Source organism: Danio rerio, chromosome 5 (genome assembly GCF_052040795.2).
Source record: "Danio rerio strain M-AB ecotype USA chromosome 5, GRCz13ab, whole genome shotgun sequence".
In the NCBI taxonomy this organism is placed as follows: Eukaryota; Metazoa; Chordata; class Actinopteri; order Cypriniformes; family Danionidae; genus Danio; species Danio rerio.
This window is the reverse complement of record NC_141025.1, coordinates 14,428,458-14,442,027: the sequence shown is the minus strand read 5'-3', so window position 1 is coordinate 14,442,027 and position 13,570 is coordinate 14,428,458. Positions and strand designations below refer to the sequence as shown.

General features: G+C 35.2%; 1 protein-coding gene across 1 annotated transcript; it reads right to left on the bottom strand.

The window, feature by feature from the left end:
* Positions 1-1,345: 1,345 nt before the first annotated feature.
* LOC101885516 (uncharacterized) lies at positions 1,346-13,180 on the bottom strand. The gene is made up of 6 exons (XM_087253294.1): positions 13,121-13,180; positions 9,026-9,176; positions 5,800-5,912; positions 5,492-5,702; positions 5,274-5,382; positions 1,346-3,256 (listed from the first exon to the last, which is right to left on the bottom strand). The coding sequence occupies exons 2-6, from the start codon at positions 9,156-9,158 to the stop codon at positions 3,208-3,210; spliced, it is 615 nt and encodes a 204-aa protein (XP_087109420.1). The 5' UTR covers positions 9,159-9,176; positions 13,121-13,180; the 3' UTR covers positions 1,346-3,207.
* Positions 13,181-13,570: the final 390 nt, after the last annotated feature.

Genomic DNA, 13,570 nt, shown 5'->3' with positions numbered 1-13,570 from the left:
AAATAGATCTTGCATGTTATTGTTGTTAATAGAAAAGTAATCAACCACTAAAAAAGAAATACATAGTCTTGCCTTTACAGCCAGACTTAATAAGAGAATAAATATACACAAATATAAAGCATTTTTAAATTCATATTTCTTTCATCACAACCCAAAATAACCCACACCTTAACTCCCACAGTAATGTTCATGGGATTCGCTCAAACGGCTGATTCATTCAGCAAAGATGTAAATTACTGTAATCATTTACTCTCATTTCATGCATTGCTTAAACTGTGTTTCATAACTGATTACGCCATTCCTGCACATTTAGGCTGCACTGCTTACTGTATTATTGCTCAGTGCTGACATGAGGTTAAAGGGACAGTTCTTTCCAAAATTTGCTCAACCTTTACTTTTCCCAAAACAGTCAGTTTATTCTGTTGAACACTAAAGAAGGTATTCTGAAGAAAGCCAAAACCTGTAACCACTGACTTTCATAGTAGGGATCACAAATACTGTGGAAGTCAATGGTTACAGGTTTTTATCTTTCTTTAAAGTATCTTCTTTAGTGTTTAAGAGAAGAAAAAAACAACAACGCAAACTTTTTTAGAAAAAAGTAAAGGGCGATCATAATTTGACAATGTGACAATTAAGGCTGCATGATATTGGAAAAATCGGACATTGTGATATTTAGTTTTTCTGCGATATGAATATAATTATTTCACCAGATGACTAAAAAGGTCAACTTGGAATAAACTCATAGGGCTTTAAGTCTAAAGTGCATGTTGCAAAAGCATTGAGGGTGTGTCTGAAAATATGGTTTGCTCCCTGGCGCATGGTCAAACAGGGTTGTGCTTATACTCCTAATGAGTTATGGGTGTGTTTTGAGCACTACGTGAATTAAACCATTCATCTCCCATTCCTTTTAAAGCCGCCTTTCCACTGCATATGACAAGCGACAGTCCGGAAGTCAATCATTTCCAATAGAGAGTAATCCGGGACTTCCCATCATCTTCTTATGCGGAAAATTCAGATCTGATTTGAGCTGCGGACACATTGAAATATTTGAACTCCTGCGACTTAACCGTATGCGACCAGACGACCGGATTTGATGTATTCCAGTGTTGTCCAAGCAGGTCCGTGCGTGAGATGTGAAATAGGATATTTTTTCATTATTTTTTGATTCAGAAAAAAAGTCTATATTAAAAAAAAAAACATTTGGATTCATAAACGAGTAATAAAAATTATAAATGTATTTGTTGTCTCCAAATTCCGTCTAAAATTTTTAGTGGTCTATGAGTTTCTAGTATTCATTCATTCATTCATTCATTCAAAGATTATTGAACACACGGAGAATAAAGGCTCTTTTTGCACTCCTTTATTTTAGACACCACTAGAATCAGCTTCTCTCCCATGGTGCTTGACAACACTAAAAACATTCTGTGTGACTGCCACAAGGGGGGTATTCTGACAGTCATATCCAAATGTCGTGTGCAGTGGAAAGGCGGCTTAAGAGTCAGTTGCATCACGCCACAGTGCATTTGCTATTTATTTGGCGGACTTTGTAAGTGGAAAAACTGAACGCTTCACTAGCAAGAAAACAGTTAAACAGACCATCTGCAGCATGAGGAGAAAGAATGAGCCTCCTCTATTTGGCCTCTAAACTGAAACGCTGTTGTACGTACTCCACTGAAGACATCCATTAGCCTACATATTTAATTTAGTTTGTTAAGCACAAAGATTTGTTTCAAAACTATTTCTAAATGCAGTTCTAATTTCCAGCAAATTAATAAACAACAATGAAGGTGGTCAAAAAACACACGTCCTATTCTTATGCCGCATATGGTGATGCAAATGTCTCCAAAACCAGACAGGTGGACAAATCTAAACTTGTTTTTTTATTAAAACATATATAAATGTGCATATAATAAATAATAATACTAATAATAATAATAACAACATTATAACAAATGCATATTTTCATGAATAAACTAAAAAAAGCCCCCCGAGATGGAGCCAGTGGTTTTTATATTTATGTAGAAAACAATCGTTTTTGTAACAATTTAATCCTTTAATTATTTTTCATTTGTAAAGATATTTGTGTATTGCTGTACATTCTATGTATATTAAGCAACGTGTACGTGTTTAAGATGCACAACTTTCAGCTGGTCATTTGCGCAATCTATTTGAGTTCCTCAAAATACAGTACCAACTCACCAACAATGTGCCTTAACACACCTCCTTTCTAGACACCCATGAGTGCACAAAGCAGCTCAAACGAATTTGCTACTTAAACAACGTGGTGCAAAACTAGAAAATTTAGGTTGCGCTGGTCTGAAAATAGCAACAAACCACGCAACAAATATGTCTTGTGCCTTATTGTAGTATTTTATATTGATCGGGATGATTTTTTAGTCCAGATTTCTTTTTGGGAGTATAACTGTATTAGTTAATTAATTAAAAAAAAGCTAAATATTTATAATTTCTTGTACACAAACTATTTAAATGCACTTGAAATCGTACTGTCGTAGGCCTTAAAAACAAAGCAAACAAGCACTATTTCACTCTAATAAGGTTAAACTTCAGTATCGCTCAATAATATGGTACTTGATCAGCTATAATTGCACTTAAATTTCCTGAGGGATGAATAAACTGAAGCTGAACTCGACAATGCAGATTGTGCGATGTGACTATTGTGAATGATCACATTGCACATTCATCAATGCCGAAACGGTATATTGTGCAGACCTAATAACAATTTCCTGTTAAATTAAAATATAAAACATGAAAGAAAATATCCTTTTTGCAGTTATATGGTTAATAAAAAGTATCTATTTACTTTGGTGAACTATTGCAACCTCATCCCAGCCTTTTGTAATAAAACAATACAGTCAGAGGTCAAAGTTCAGCATAATCAAAAGTGTCAGGAAATTGCATAAGCAGTTATGATTCAAGCACTTGAGAATACCATGTTAAAGGGATGTTTTATGAATTGATTTGATAAGTTTTCTTTAAAATAAGTACACTTTCATTGTGAAAAAACTATAATATGCAGGTTGTTTTACAGTAAGAATATAAATGATTTTTACAGAACTGCAAGTCAAATGGACTAACCCCTGCGCTCCTGCTTCAGATACCACATATATTGTCAGTGTCCAGGTTTCCTTTTTTCTCAAGGAAAAAAAATGATGTAGGCAGATTACAGCCTTCAGTTGAAGACAATGTTCAGCGACAAAAAGAGATACAGCTCTTCAATGAAAACTTCATCCTCTTGCTTTAAAAAAAAAAAAAGTTGTATATTTTAGTAAAATTGTGTAAACAATTCAACTTATTTTAAATAACTACACTGGTATTTAGAACATTAAGAACACTAATTGCAGAAAATGACCATTTGTTGACTGAAAATCCGAGTTAATTCAACAAATACTGCATATAAACTCTTCTGATGTGAATACATACATACACACATATACATACAGTTGAAACCAGAAGTGTACATACACTGTATAAAAAGGCACATAACCATTCAAAAAAGTCAGATGCTATCGTGACTAAACGTTTTCTCTTCTAGGTAAGTTAGGATTATCAAATTCGTTTCTGTTATGCTTAATAGCAGAATAATGAGAGATATATTTTCTGAGAAATTGTTATTAATTTTCTTGAAATTCAAGTTTACATACAATAAGATTATTCTGCCTCTGAAAAAGCTCAGATGATGGTGTCAAGGTTTTTTAAGTTTCTGATTGGCTCATTGACAACATTTGCGTAATCAGAGGCACAACTGTAGAATGGTATTTAAGGAAAACCTCAAACACACTGCTTCCCTGTGTGACAACATGGGAAAATCATCAAGCCAAAATCAACAAACAAAGCCAGATTACAATTTGCTAAATGACACTGGGATAAAGAATAATTTTTGGAGACATGTCCTGTGGTCTGATGGAACTAAGATTGAACTTTTTGGCCATAATGACCAGTGATACATTTGGAGGACAAAGGGAAAAGCTTACAAGCCTATAAACACCATCCCAACTGTGAAGTATGGGGGCTGCAGCATTATGTTGTGGGGCTGTTTGGCTGCTGGAGGGACTGGTCTACTTCACAGCATAGATGGCATCATGGAGAAAGAACATTATGTAGAAATACTGAAGCAACATCTCAAGACATCAGCCAGGAAATTACTTGGCCACAAATGGGTCTTCCAAACAGACCATGACCCTAAGCATACTGCCAAATTAGTTAAAATGTGCTTAAGGATAACAGAGTGAATGTTTTGGAGTGGCCATCACAAAGCCCTGACCTCAATCCTATAGAAAATTTGTGGGCAGAGCTGAAAAAGTTTGTGCGAGCAAGACAACCAACAAATCTGACTCCGTTACACTAATTCTTTCAGGTGGAATGGGCCAAAATTCCTTCAAACTATTGTGAGAAGCTTGTTGAAGGATACCCAAAACATTTGACCAAAGTTATACAGTTTAAAAGCAAAGCTAAAAAAAAAACAAGGAAATGTGTGTAAACTTTTGACTGTCTGGAAATTAATAAAAAAACTCTCTCAAAAATTCTCTCATTATTCTGGCATTTAACAAATGTAAATCATTAAGCAAATTCTAACAGACCTTAAACAGTAAACGTTTAGTATGATTTACCACCAGTAAATCATCATTTTTTTTAGCGGCAGCTCTGTGGGCGCAAATGCCTTGTTGATTCGAAAGATAGAAAGGCAACAGTAACTCAAAAAACCATTCGTTACACCGAAGTATGCAAAAGAGCCTCTCTGAACACACAACACGTCCAACCTTGAGGCGGATGGGCTACAGCAGCAGAAGACCACACCGGGTGCCACTGTGTGCAGCAACTGCATGATGCTATCCTGTCAATATGTACCAAAATCTCTAAGGAATATTTTCAGTGTCTTGTTAAATCGATGCCACAAAGGATTAAGGCAGTTCTGAAGGCAATAGGGCATCCAACCCAGTACTAGTAAGGTGTACCTAATAAAGTGGCCGGTGAGTGTATATAATACCTTTAACCTAAAGCCATTAGTTGCTAATTAATTAGTTAAAGTGATTAGTAACTAATAAAGTTATGGTAACTAATAACCTTAACTTTTCCGAATTTGATTGTTACACAATAATGCACCTTTTATAAAGCTGCTTTAAAACAACAACTATTGTAAAAAAGTGCTATACAAATAAAATTGAATTAAGTTGAAATATCTCAACATATTTACAGCAATATCCTACTCTTATGGAGGTACTCTGTATAAAAGCAAACCCTACTAATATAGTTACCCTTTTCTGTTAGAGCACTTAGATGGTTCCACTGATTTCTCACGAGAAGAGGTTGTCTGGTCCAGGATGCTGCTTGGCGGTTGGCAGTTGGTTTTTGGAAGCTCTTTGGCTAAAAAAAATCAATAGATGGATGATCATCTTACTGTACAAATTTCCCCACATCATATTCAAAAAGTTTCATAATCAGCGTTCCAGTTGCACATATTAACCAAAATTACCTTTGAGCTCACAGAGGCGTTCAATTTTAAAACCCGGCATGTCTTCTGAAATGATGGTCACTTTGCTCCTTTCATTTTTATCAACACACAAGTACTTGTCGGGTTTATTCACAGATTTCAAGCTCATAAATGGACCGTTTCTTCCCTCACCCGGTTTAAATAAAAATGACTTGTGAACCTTTCCTTTAGCAATCTCATCTGAGGTTAAAGTCTGTGCAGGAAAGAACCAGAATACTTCATTAGAAATGTTCAATCTGCATTAAACCACCTGACAAAGCATCCAATAAGAACTATAATCCAGTCTTTACCTTAAAATCGACTTCATCACCATGGGTAATAACAGGGAAAACGGAGTGATCTCTTATCTTAAAGCAAAATGCCATGCAGGTCTTATTATTTTCGTGAAATTTATACACTGTGACTGGAAAAGAAAAGACAAATAGTATTGCTAGCATTAAAAGGGTGGTCCAGAATGTAATTTTAAGGCTTGGTTGTGTTTATAAGATGCAAAGCAATGTGTGCTCATTAGGGATGTAACGGTATCAGAATTTCACGGTACGGTAATACCTCGGTATGAATGTCACGGTACGGTATTTATTGAATCATTTACAGGAAAAACAAAACTTATGGAAATACTCCAAAAAAGTGCCAGAAGTGTCAATGACATACAAATTAGCCATCTATCTGTAAGCTTTGAAACAGGAACTTCAATTTTAATAACAAAAAAATATTAAACCATGTAAAAAAACAAAGTTTCAATTTAGTATTGTTGAAAACTCATCACATTTAACATTTAATCACTCACTCACTTAGATAGAGATGGGTTTAAAGGAAAATTATCTTATGATCATAATCTGGTAAAAGCTGGTATCTCTGGGTATTTACAATGTCCCCTGCAACAGAAAAAAACCCTCTCATTTGGGACTGAGGTTTCTGGGACAGAGATATGATTTGGCCCATGTTGACAGCAGTGTGTAACGTTTTGCATTGTCTTTCCCCCACTTGAGAGGACAAGACATGAGTGAGATAGAGGTCTCTTTGCGGTACAAGTCAATGTCTGCATCAATCTGAACAGTGTGCTGTGTTTCTGCAGTCCCCATGACTGTTATTAGTCGTATTCCCCAACTTGCAGGCTTTTTCTTTTTCTCTGATGCTCGGATAAAGTTATTTTCTGTAATATATCGTGACAGAAGAATAAAGCACAAGATGTGGGATGCGACCTGTGTGAGCCTTGATTTATTATTCTGCTGCTACCATGAGTCAGGTGAGCTATCCTGTATTTTTTTTAACTCTTTGCGTTACACGACGTGTTTCACATGTATCCGGAATATGCAGGTGTAAGTAATATGAATCATCCACATATCTTTTGTGACTTCTATTATCTGAGATGGGAAACGCATGAAAAAGCTGCCTGAAGACAATCAGTGCAGTCACACATAAGAGACACAAACGTGCTGGTGGAGTGTGTGTGTGTGTGTTTACAGCAGTTTGACTGATAAATATGAGTTTGTAGCTAAATCGTTTGCCCGCAAAGCAGCATTTCCCATTGTTTACATCGTTGCTACAGCATATCGTTAACGTACACCATTAACTGTACATGTCATGATCAATTTTAACAAATAAAAACAGTTACAGGTTGTAGTTCACAGCTTCTGCTTTGAGGAGATTTTAGCTGAATCCAGCACTGAACTGGAAGAGATTCTGGAGCTGTTTTGTCAAATCATGCTTGCTGTGTATTTTATAATTCTCTGGAAGATAATTAATATTGAAATTTAAGCACTTCTGTCTTTGTGTAGTGTTCTTTGGAAGCCCAAATACAGAAACAGACAAAGCTCTGTGGAAACAGCAATGTTTAGATGCATTTTTAGCTCCGTCTGTTCCATAACATTACAGCGCCTCTGACCACGGCTCTTATCTGCGCAGTTTGGGTGCGCAGTAAAGAACCTTTTTGATCTCACAGGGAGCGGAAGTATTTTTTGTAGTTCCCAAAATTCGCTCATTGTAGGCTTTGCTAAGCTAACTCTGTAAAAAAACAAGGTCTCCCTTTGCATTGAACTTAGAACTTTTTACATTCAGAGATGTTGTTTATGTTCATACAGCTTCATAACACATCAACTAAAGTTTCAAATATACGATCATAATGGACCACCCCTTTAACATAGGGCACAATGGAAACATTACACATTATAATAGCATTCACTAATAACATAAGCAAATATAAAGCTTTAGTTTGCCATAAGAACAAAACTATAAACTAAAATTAGTTTTTTATAGGGTTATCATGACACTCAGAATTCTGCAGATTTTTTACAGATTTTCCCCAGAATTCTGCAGATTTCTGCAGATTTTTAGCCCATGATTAATTCAGTTTATTTGCTTAAGTAAATGTGTAATTCTGAATTTATTCAGTTTTTATTCAGTAATGTATTACTTTTTATTTAATATATTAAGGTCTAAGTTATGATACTCCGCTGGATACTCCCAAAATAATTCAGCAGAAATCCGCAGATTTTTACCAAAATTCTCCGCAGAAAAAGCAAAAAACCTCCGCAGATTCCGTCTGGCCCATATGCGGTACAGGTGAATTGGGTAGGCAAAATTGTCCAAAGTATATGAGTGTAAATGAGTGTGTGTGGATGTTTCCTAGAAATGGGTTTTAGACAGTGCCCTCTAGTTGATTTGTCATCTGAATTATGCAACGAATCAAACAATAACTAATAGATTTCAGATTTGCAAAAATGCAGACAGCGCCCTCTTGTAGATTTGTCATCTGAAACGTGCAACGAAACATACAAAAACTAATGTGTTTCAGATTGATTCAAATGTAGACAGCGCCCTCTAGTGGACATATTTTACATTTTGTAAAAAAAATGTAGGCAGAGCAACGTTTTTCCAATGAGACTGGGCTGGAAATATGTTAGACGCCATCCTGTCAGGATATAAACATACTGACGCTTGTCATAAAGGAGAAAATGCGAGCTTATTTGCAGTGAGACATGGCGGAGAAGCCCAGTACTGGATATAGGCAAAGATATATTTAAAGGTCCCGTGAAGTGCTTTGAAATATTCACTTATATTTGAAATATACACTTTTATTCGATGTAATCTCAACACGAAGAGAGGTTGGGACATTGTAGCTCCTCCCCTTTTAAAAAAAACAGCCAATAGCCTTTTGTTTTATCACCGTTCTGCCAGTGAGAAGGGTTGAGTTCAAGCGCATCAAATGAAAAACAAATGAGAAGCGTCTTGAAGGGGGCAGGGGCATGTCAGATATTAGAGAGCATTTGATTGGTCAAGACTTGATTTGAAATGATGTGACACGAATAAAACTGTTCATCCATTAAGGCAGAAGTGACAAACTACAAGCTTTATATGTGTTCTATCTTCTAAATGCGAATTTTGTCATTGTTTTGGAGCACACTAGATTATAGATATGCTAAAAAGGAACAATACTAATACTACAATCTAAAATACTTTATTTTAATTTCATGGGACATTAAAAAAATTGATTGAGAATGAAGCTTATGTTCAGACCTTTACTGGAACTCTCAGGTTTCTGTTGTTCCGTGGCGACCAGCTGATAGGACGTTGGTGACTTGCTCTCACAGCACACATACATTCCTGTGCTGGTCGACAGTAGTGCTAAATAAGTGTCGACACACTTCATTTTGCTTCTTTTTGATCACTGTTAAACAAACATATGCAAAGACAGGCAGGTTATAAAGACCAAGAAAGCTGAGGACAAAACAGTGAGAACATAACAAAAAAAGACAAAGCATCAAAATCAAGTGGAAAAGTATGAAAACAGGGTACATACAGGATTCATGGTGGTCAATTTAATACCTTTTAATGATCCTATGAAGTTTAAATACAGTTTTTTAGATGTTAGTATCAGTATTGTTCATTTTTAGTTAATCTATAAGCTAGTGCACTCCAAAACAGTGACAGAATAAGCATTTGGAAGATATAAAACTGATATAAACATGTAAAGCAAACATGCTAGTGTGAGCCCACTGTGGGTAAGTGTGGGTTTACTGTGGGACAGCGTGGGCAGGACAATCCCACAGAAAAACACACCTGAGCCCATGCAGGCCCCAAAAATATTTTCTCCTCTGATTAGTGCGGGATAGCCCACAATCAGCCCACACTATATATATATATATATATATATATATATATATATATATATATATATATATATATATATATATATATATATATATATATATATATACATATATATATTAGGGGTGTCACGATTTCGATTATCGAATCAAAAAATAGAATCGTCGATGCTGCCACGCCCCCATGTCACGTCAGCTTGGCTTGCCAAGCGGGAAAAAAACAGGCTTGTTGAAGTGCTTGTTAAACTGCAGAAGCTGGAGACCCGTCGAAAGAACTTAAACCCCCTCCTCTTTCAATGAAGTCGCCGGTGTGTAAGCATTTTGGATTTCCAGTGAGTTATGTTGACAACGTTCGTGTTGTCGACAAAAAAACACAGTTTTGCAAGCTCTGCTATGTACGTATTACGTACGGTTCGTCCGATAGACAACACCGGCATCGCGATCCTCCGCCCATCCCCGTTGCAAATCCGCTCGTGAAAAGTACACACTCGGGCCCTGTTTACTCTGTCTTTGTTTTTAAATGGCATTTTAGAACGACAACGATTTGACATCCACAGTGGCGAGTAGCATTTCTGAGCAGCCCTCCTTCCTCTCTACCTCTGAAATGCACATCACGTGACCACACAGACGCATACACAGCCATGCACTTAAGACAGCAGGTCCAGGCAGTCAGAGGACTGCTTCAATCTTTCACTCACTTGTACTTAGTCATTTTAGCGCACACCTCAGATACTGTTGGCTGGTTCCTGTTGGTTGTGCGTCTTTTTTACCGACGCCATTATAACGACACAGATCACTGCCTATTCACGAGTCCCGCAGAAAAAGTGATTGACAGGTGGTAATTATGCGTGTATCTTGCCTTTATTCATTTACTGTATGATTTGTTTATGGGTAAAACAAAGACCATGCAGGTCAGGTAGTTTAAACGGTAGACTACAAATAATTAATTGGTCATTAATTAATTAATTATTCATAATCGAAAATCGAATCGAATCGTGCCTTTAGAATCGAAAATGTAATCGAATCGAGGATTGTGACACCCTTAATATATATATATATATATATATGTGATATATGAGCAATATCACATGAGTAGCAGTGTGATATGGCACGTGCGTTGGCACGAGGCCGATATACCGATATACAGCCATATCGCACTGCTACGAGTGTGATATTGCGTTTATACAACAGTTTGACGGCATTATTGTGTATATAAAAACAAAATCAAACACAGAGTTTCAAAAACCCTTTTGTATGAAGAACTACTTTCTTCCACTTTGGATTCAAATCATAAGCTGACAGTTAAACAGCTGAGCAAGCATCTTTTAAACTTTAGATCTGTAGTGTCTGCTTTTTGCTGGCTGTATGTGGGCGGAGTAATACACAAAGGGTAAAGAGGCTGTACGTGTGCTGATATTACTTAAATATATCACAGCTATCAGCCAATCAGATTCGAGAACCAGACAGAACTGTTGTATAAACGTATATACATATATCTATGATCGTGAGTTTTACCGGTGGTCAGTTGTTTAAATTAAAATGATAATTTTAAATGATAATTCTTAAAAATCCAGAACCACTTGAGTGAGTAAATAATTAGAAAAAAAAAATCAGTTTTGGGTGAATTATCCAAGTACCTGCAATGATACTACAAAAAAAGCCTATAAAATGTTTATAAGGCATCCACATGCAAACTATTCAAGCAATTTATGCCAGTCTCTTCCCTTGGGCAGTAAATGTATTTACAGGCTCGGTCAGAATATGCAGTAATGCTCAATTACAGAAACAGTGTATGCCACAGGGTGTCATTATTCTCCTCAACCATCAAAGGCACGCTTAAGTGTAACTGTGGTAACAAATTCCCATCAGGAGATCTTGAATCACATCAAAGGCTCAGTGAGTAAGCCCCTAGCAATGTGTTAAATATTACTGTAGTAATATTTGCACTACACTTTACTAATATTGACATTAAAAGTGGAAAGTAGGGCGTGGAAAGAATCTTTGTTTAATAGTTTTTCAGTAGATCAGTTCTTAATATAGCATTTTCTTTGATTAAAGTGCTTTAAAATCAAATCAGCTCTGAAATATTTATGTTCACCTCATATTTCCCTCACAAATATTTACTAGAATAAATATTCGTTTTCTTTTCTGCTTTTCTGTCCTTTATTAATCAGGGGTCACCACAACGGAATGAATTGTGGAAATCGTGGCGTCGAAAAAAATCTTTGTTTACACTTTTGCTCATATTATAATAAAAAAATGGATGAAAGATGTTTTTTCTTTCCTTTTTAGTGATCAGTTCTTAAGAAAAAATAATATTTTCTGTGAGTAAATGACTTAACAATTTGCACTCAAATCAGCTCTGAATAGTTTTAAATCCACCACATATTTCACTTGCAAAGATTTACTAGAATAAATATATTTATAATAAATTTTATTTATAATAATTTTATTTATTTATTATTAAAATGAATTTTTACCATCACACTATGTGAAGGTCTCTGCAACCTAAGTCATGGTCTCACGTAGACATTTATTTAATTGTTACTTTGGTGAAGCAACAAATATGCTATATCATAAAATCTGTCAATGTTTAATGAAGTTAACATCTGCCAAACAACATGGTTCACATTCCGGTATACCTTAAAATGTGTATCCTAAAAATATGCACACACTATTTATTTATATACACATATACAGCTGAAATCAGAATTGTTAGCCCCCCTTTGAATTTTTTTTCTTTTTTAAATATTTCCCAAATTATGTTTATCAGAGCAAGGAAGTTTTCACAGTATGTCTGATAATATTTTTTCTTTTTAAGAAAGTCTTATTTGTTTTATTTCAACTAGAATAAAATTAGGTTTTAATTTTTTAAACACCATTTTAAAGTCAATATTATTAGCCCCTTTAAGCTATATATTTTTTAAAAGTCAACAGAACAAACCACTGTTAAACAATAACTTGCCTAATTATTACCCTAACCTGCCTATGTAACCTAATTAACCTAGTTAATTTTTAAATATAACCAAGTTAGCTGTATAGAAGTTTCTTGAAAAATATTTAGTAAAATATTATGTACTGTCATCATGGCAAAGATAGAATAAATCCGTTATTAGAAATGAGATATTAAAAATATTATGTTTAGAAATTAGAAAAAAATCTTCTTCCCGTTAAACTGAAAATGAAAAAGATAAAATAACAGAGGAGCTAATAATTCTAATAATAATTTTAATAATGATTCAACTGTGTGTGTGTGTATATATATATATATATATATATATATATATATATATATATATATATATATATATATATATATATATATATATAGAAAGAGAGAGAGAGAGAGAGAGAGAGAGAGAGAGAGAGAGAGAGAGATTTTAGTATGCGCTAAACTCTAAGTGGTACCGTCATTTAAATATAAGCCAGTTTAAGACAATGTCAATTCTGCAGCACACCTTCATATTGAATTGCAAGGTGTAATATAAATGCACGCATATCTTACCTTTGACGGTCTTCGGAACTTAATCTTCCACTTTCTCTAGCCTGCACCGACTGAATGTCTGCAGAAACAGGCGCCGACAGTATTTATATATCAGAGCCTCGTGTTTCAAACGTTTGATGGTAACGCCTCTTACCGAAATAAAGCTGCTGTGATCTGACCCGTGATGAGAGCTTTCTCGCTTTGTGGGAAAAAGTTAAATACACCACCTGGAATACGACAGTGGTATAGCGGGCCGGAAGGTCCAAAAGTTACTCTGACGTTTTCCACTGGCCGGCGGTCTGTGGCTTTGTTGATTTGCTATACACTCACCGGCCACTTTATTAGTTTATTATTTTTTTTTTATTGACTTCAATAACAAACATACAAAATTCAGTTTACACAAAAGAACACAATGATAATATCAAATCAGGATAAATAATATAAACATTACAAATTAAATAAAAAGAGAAA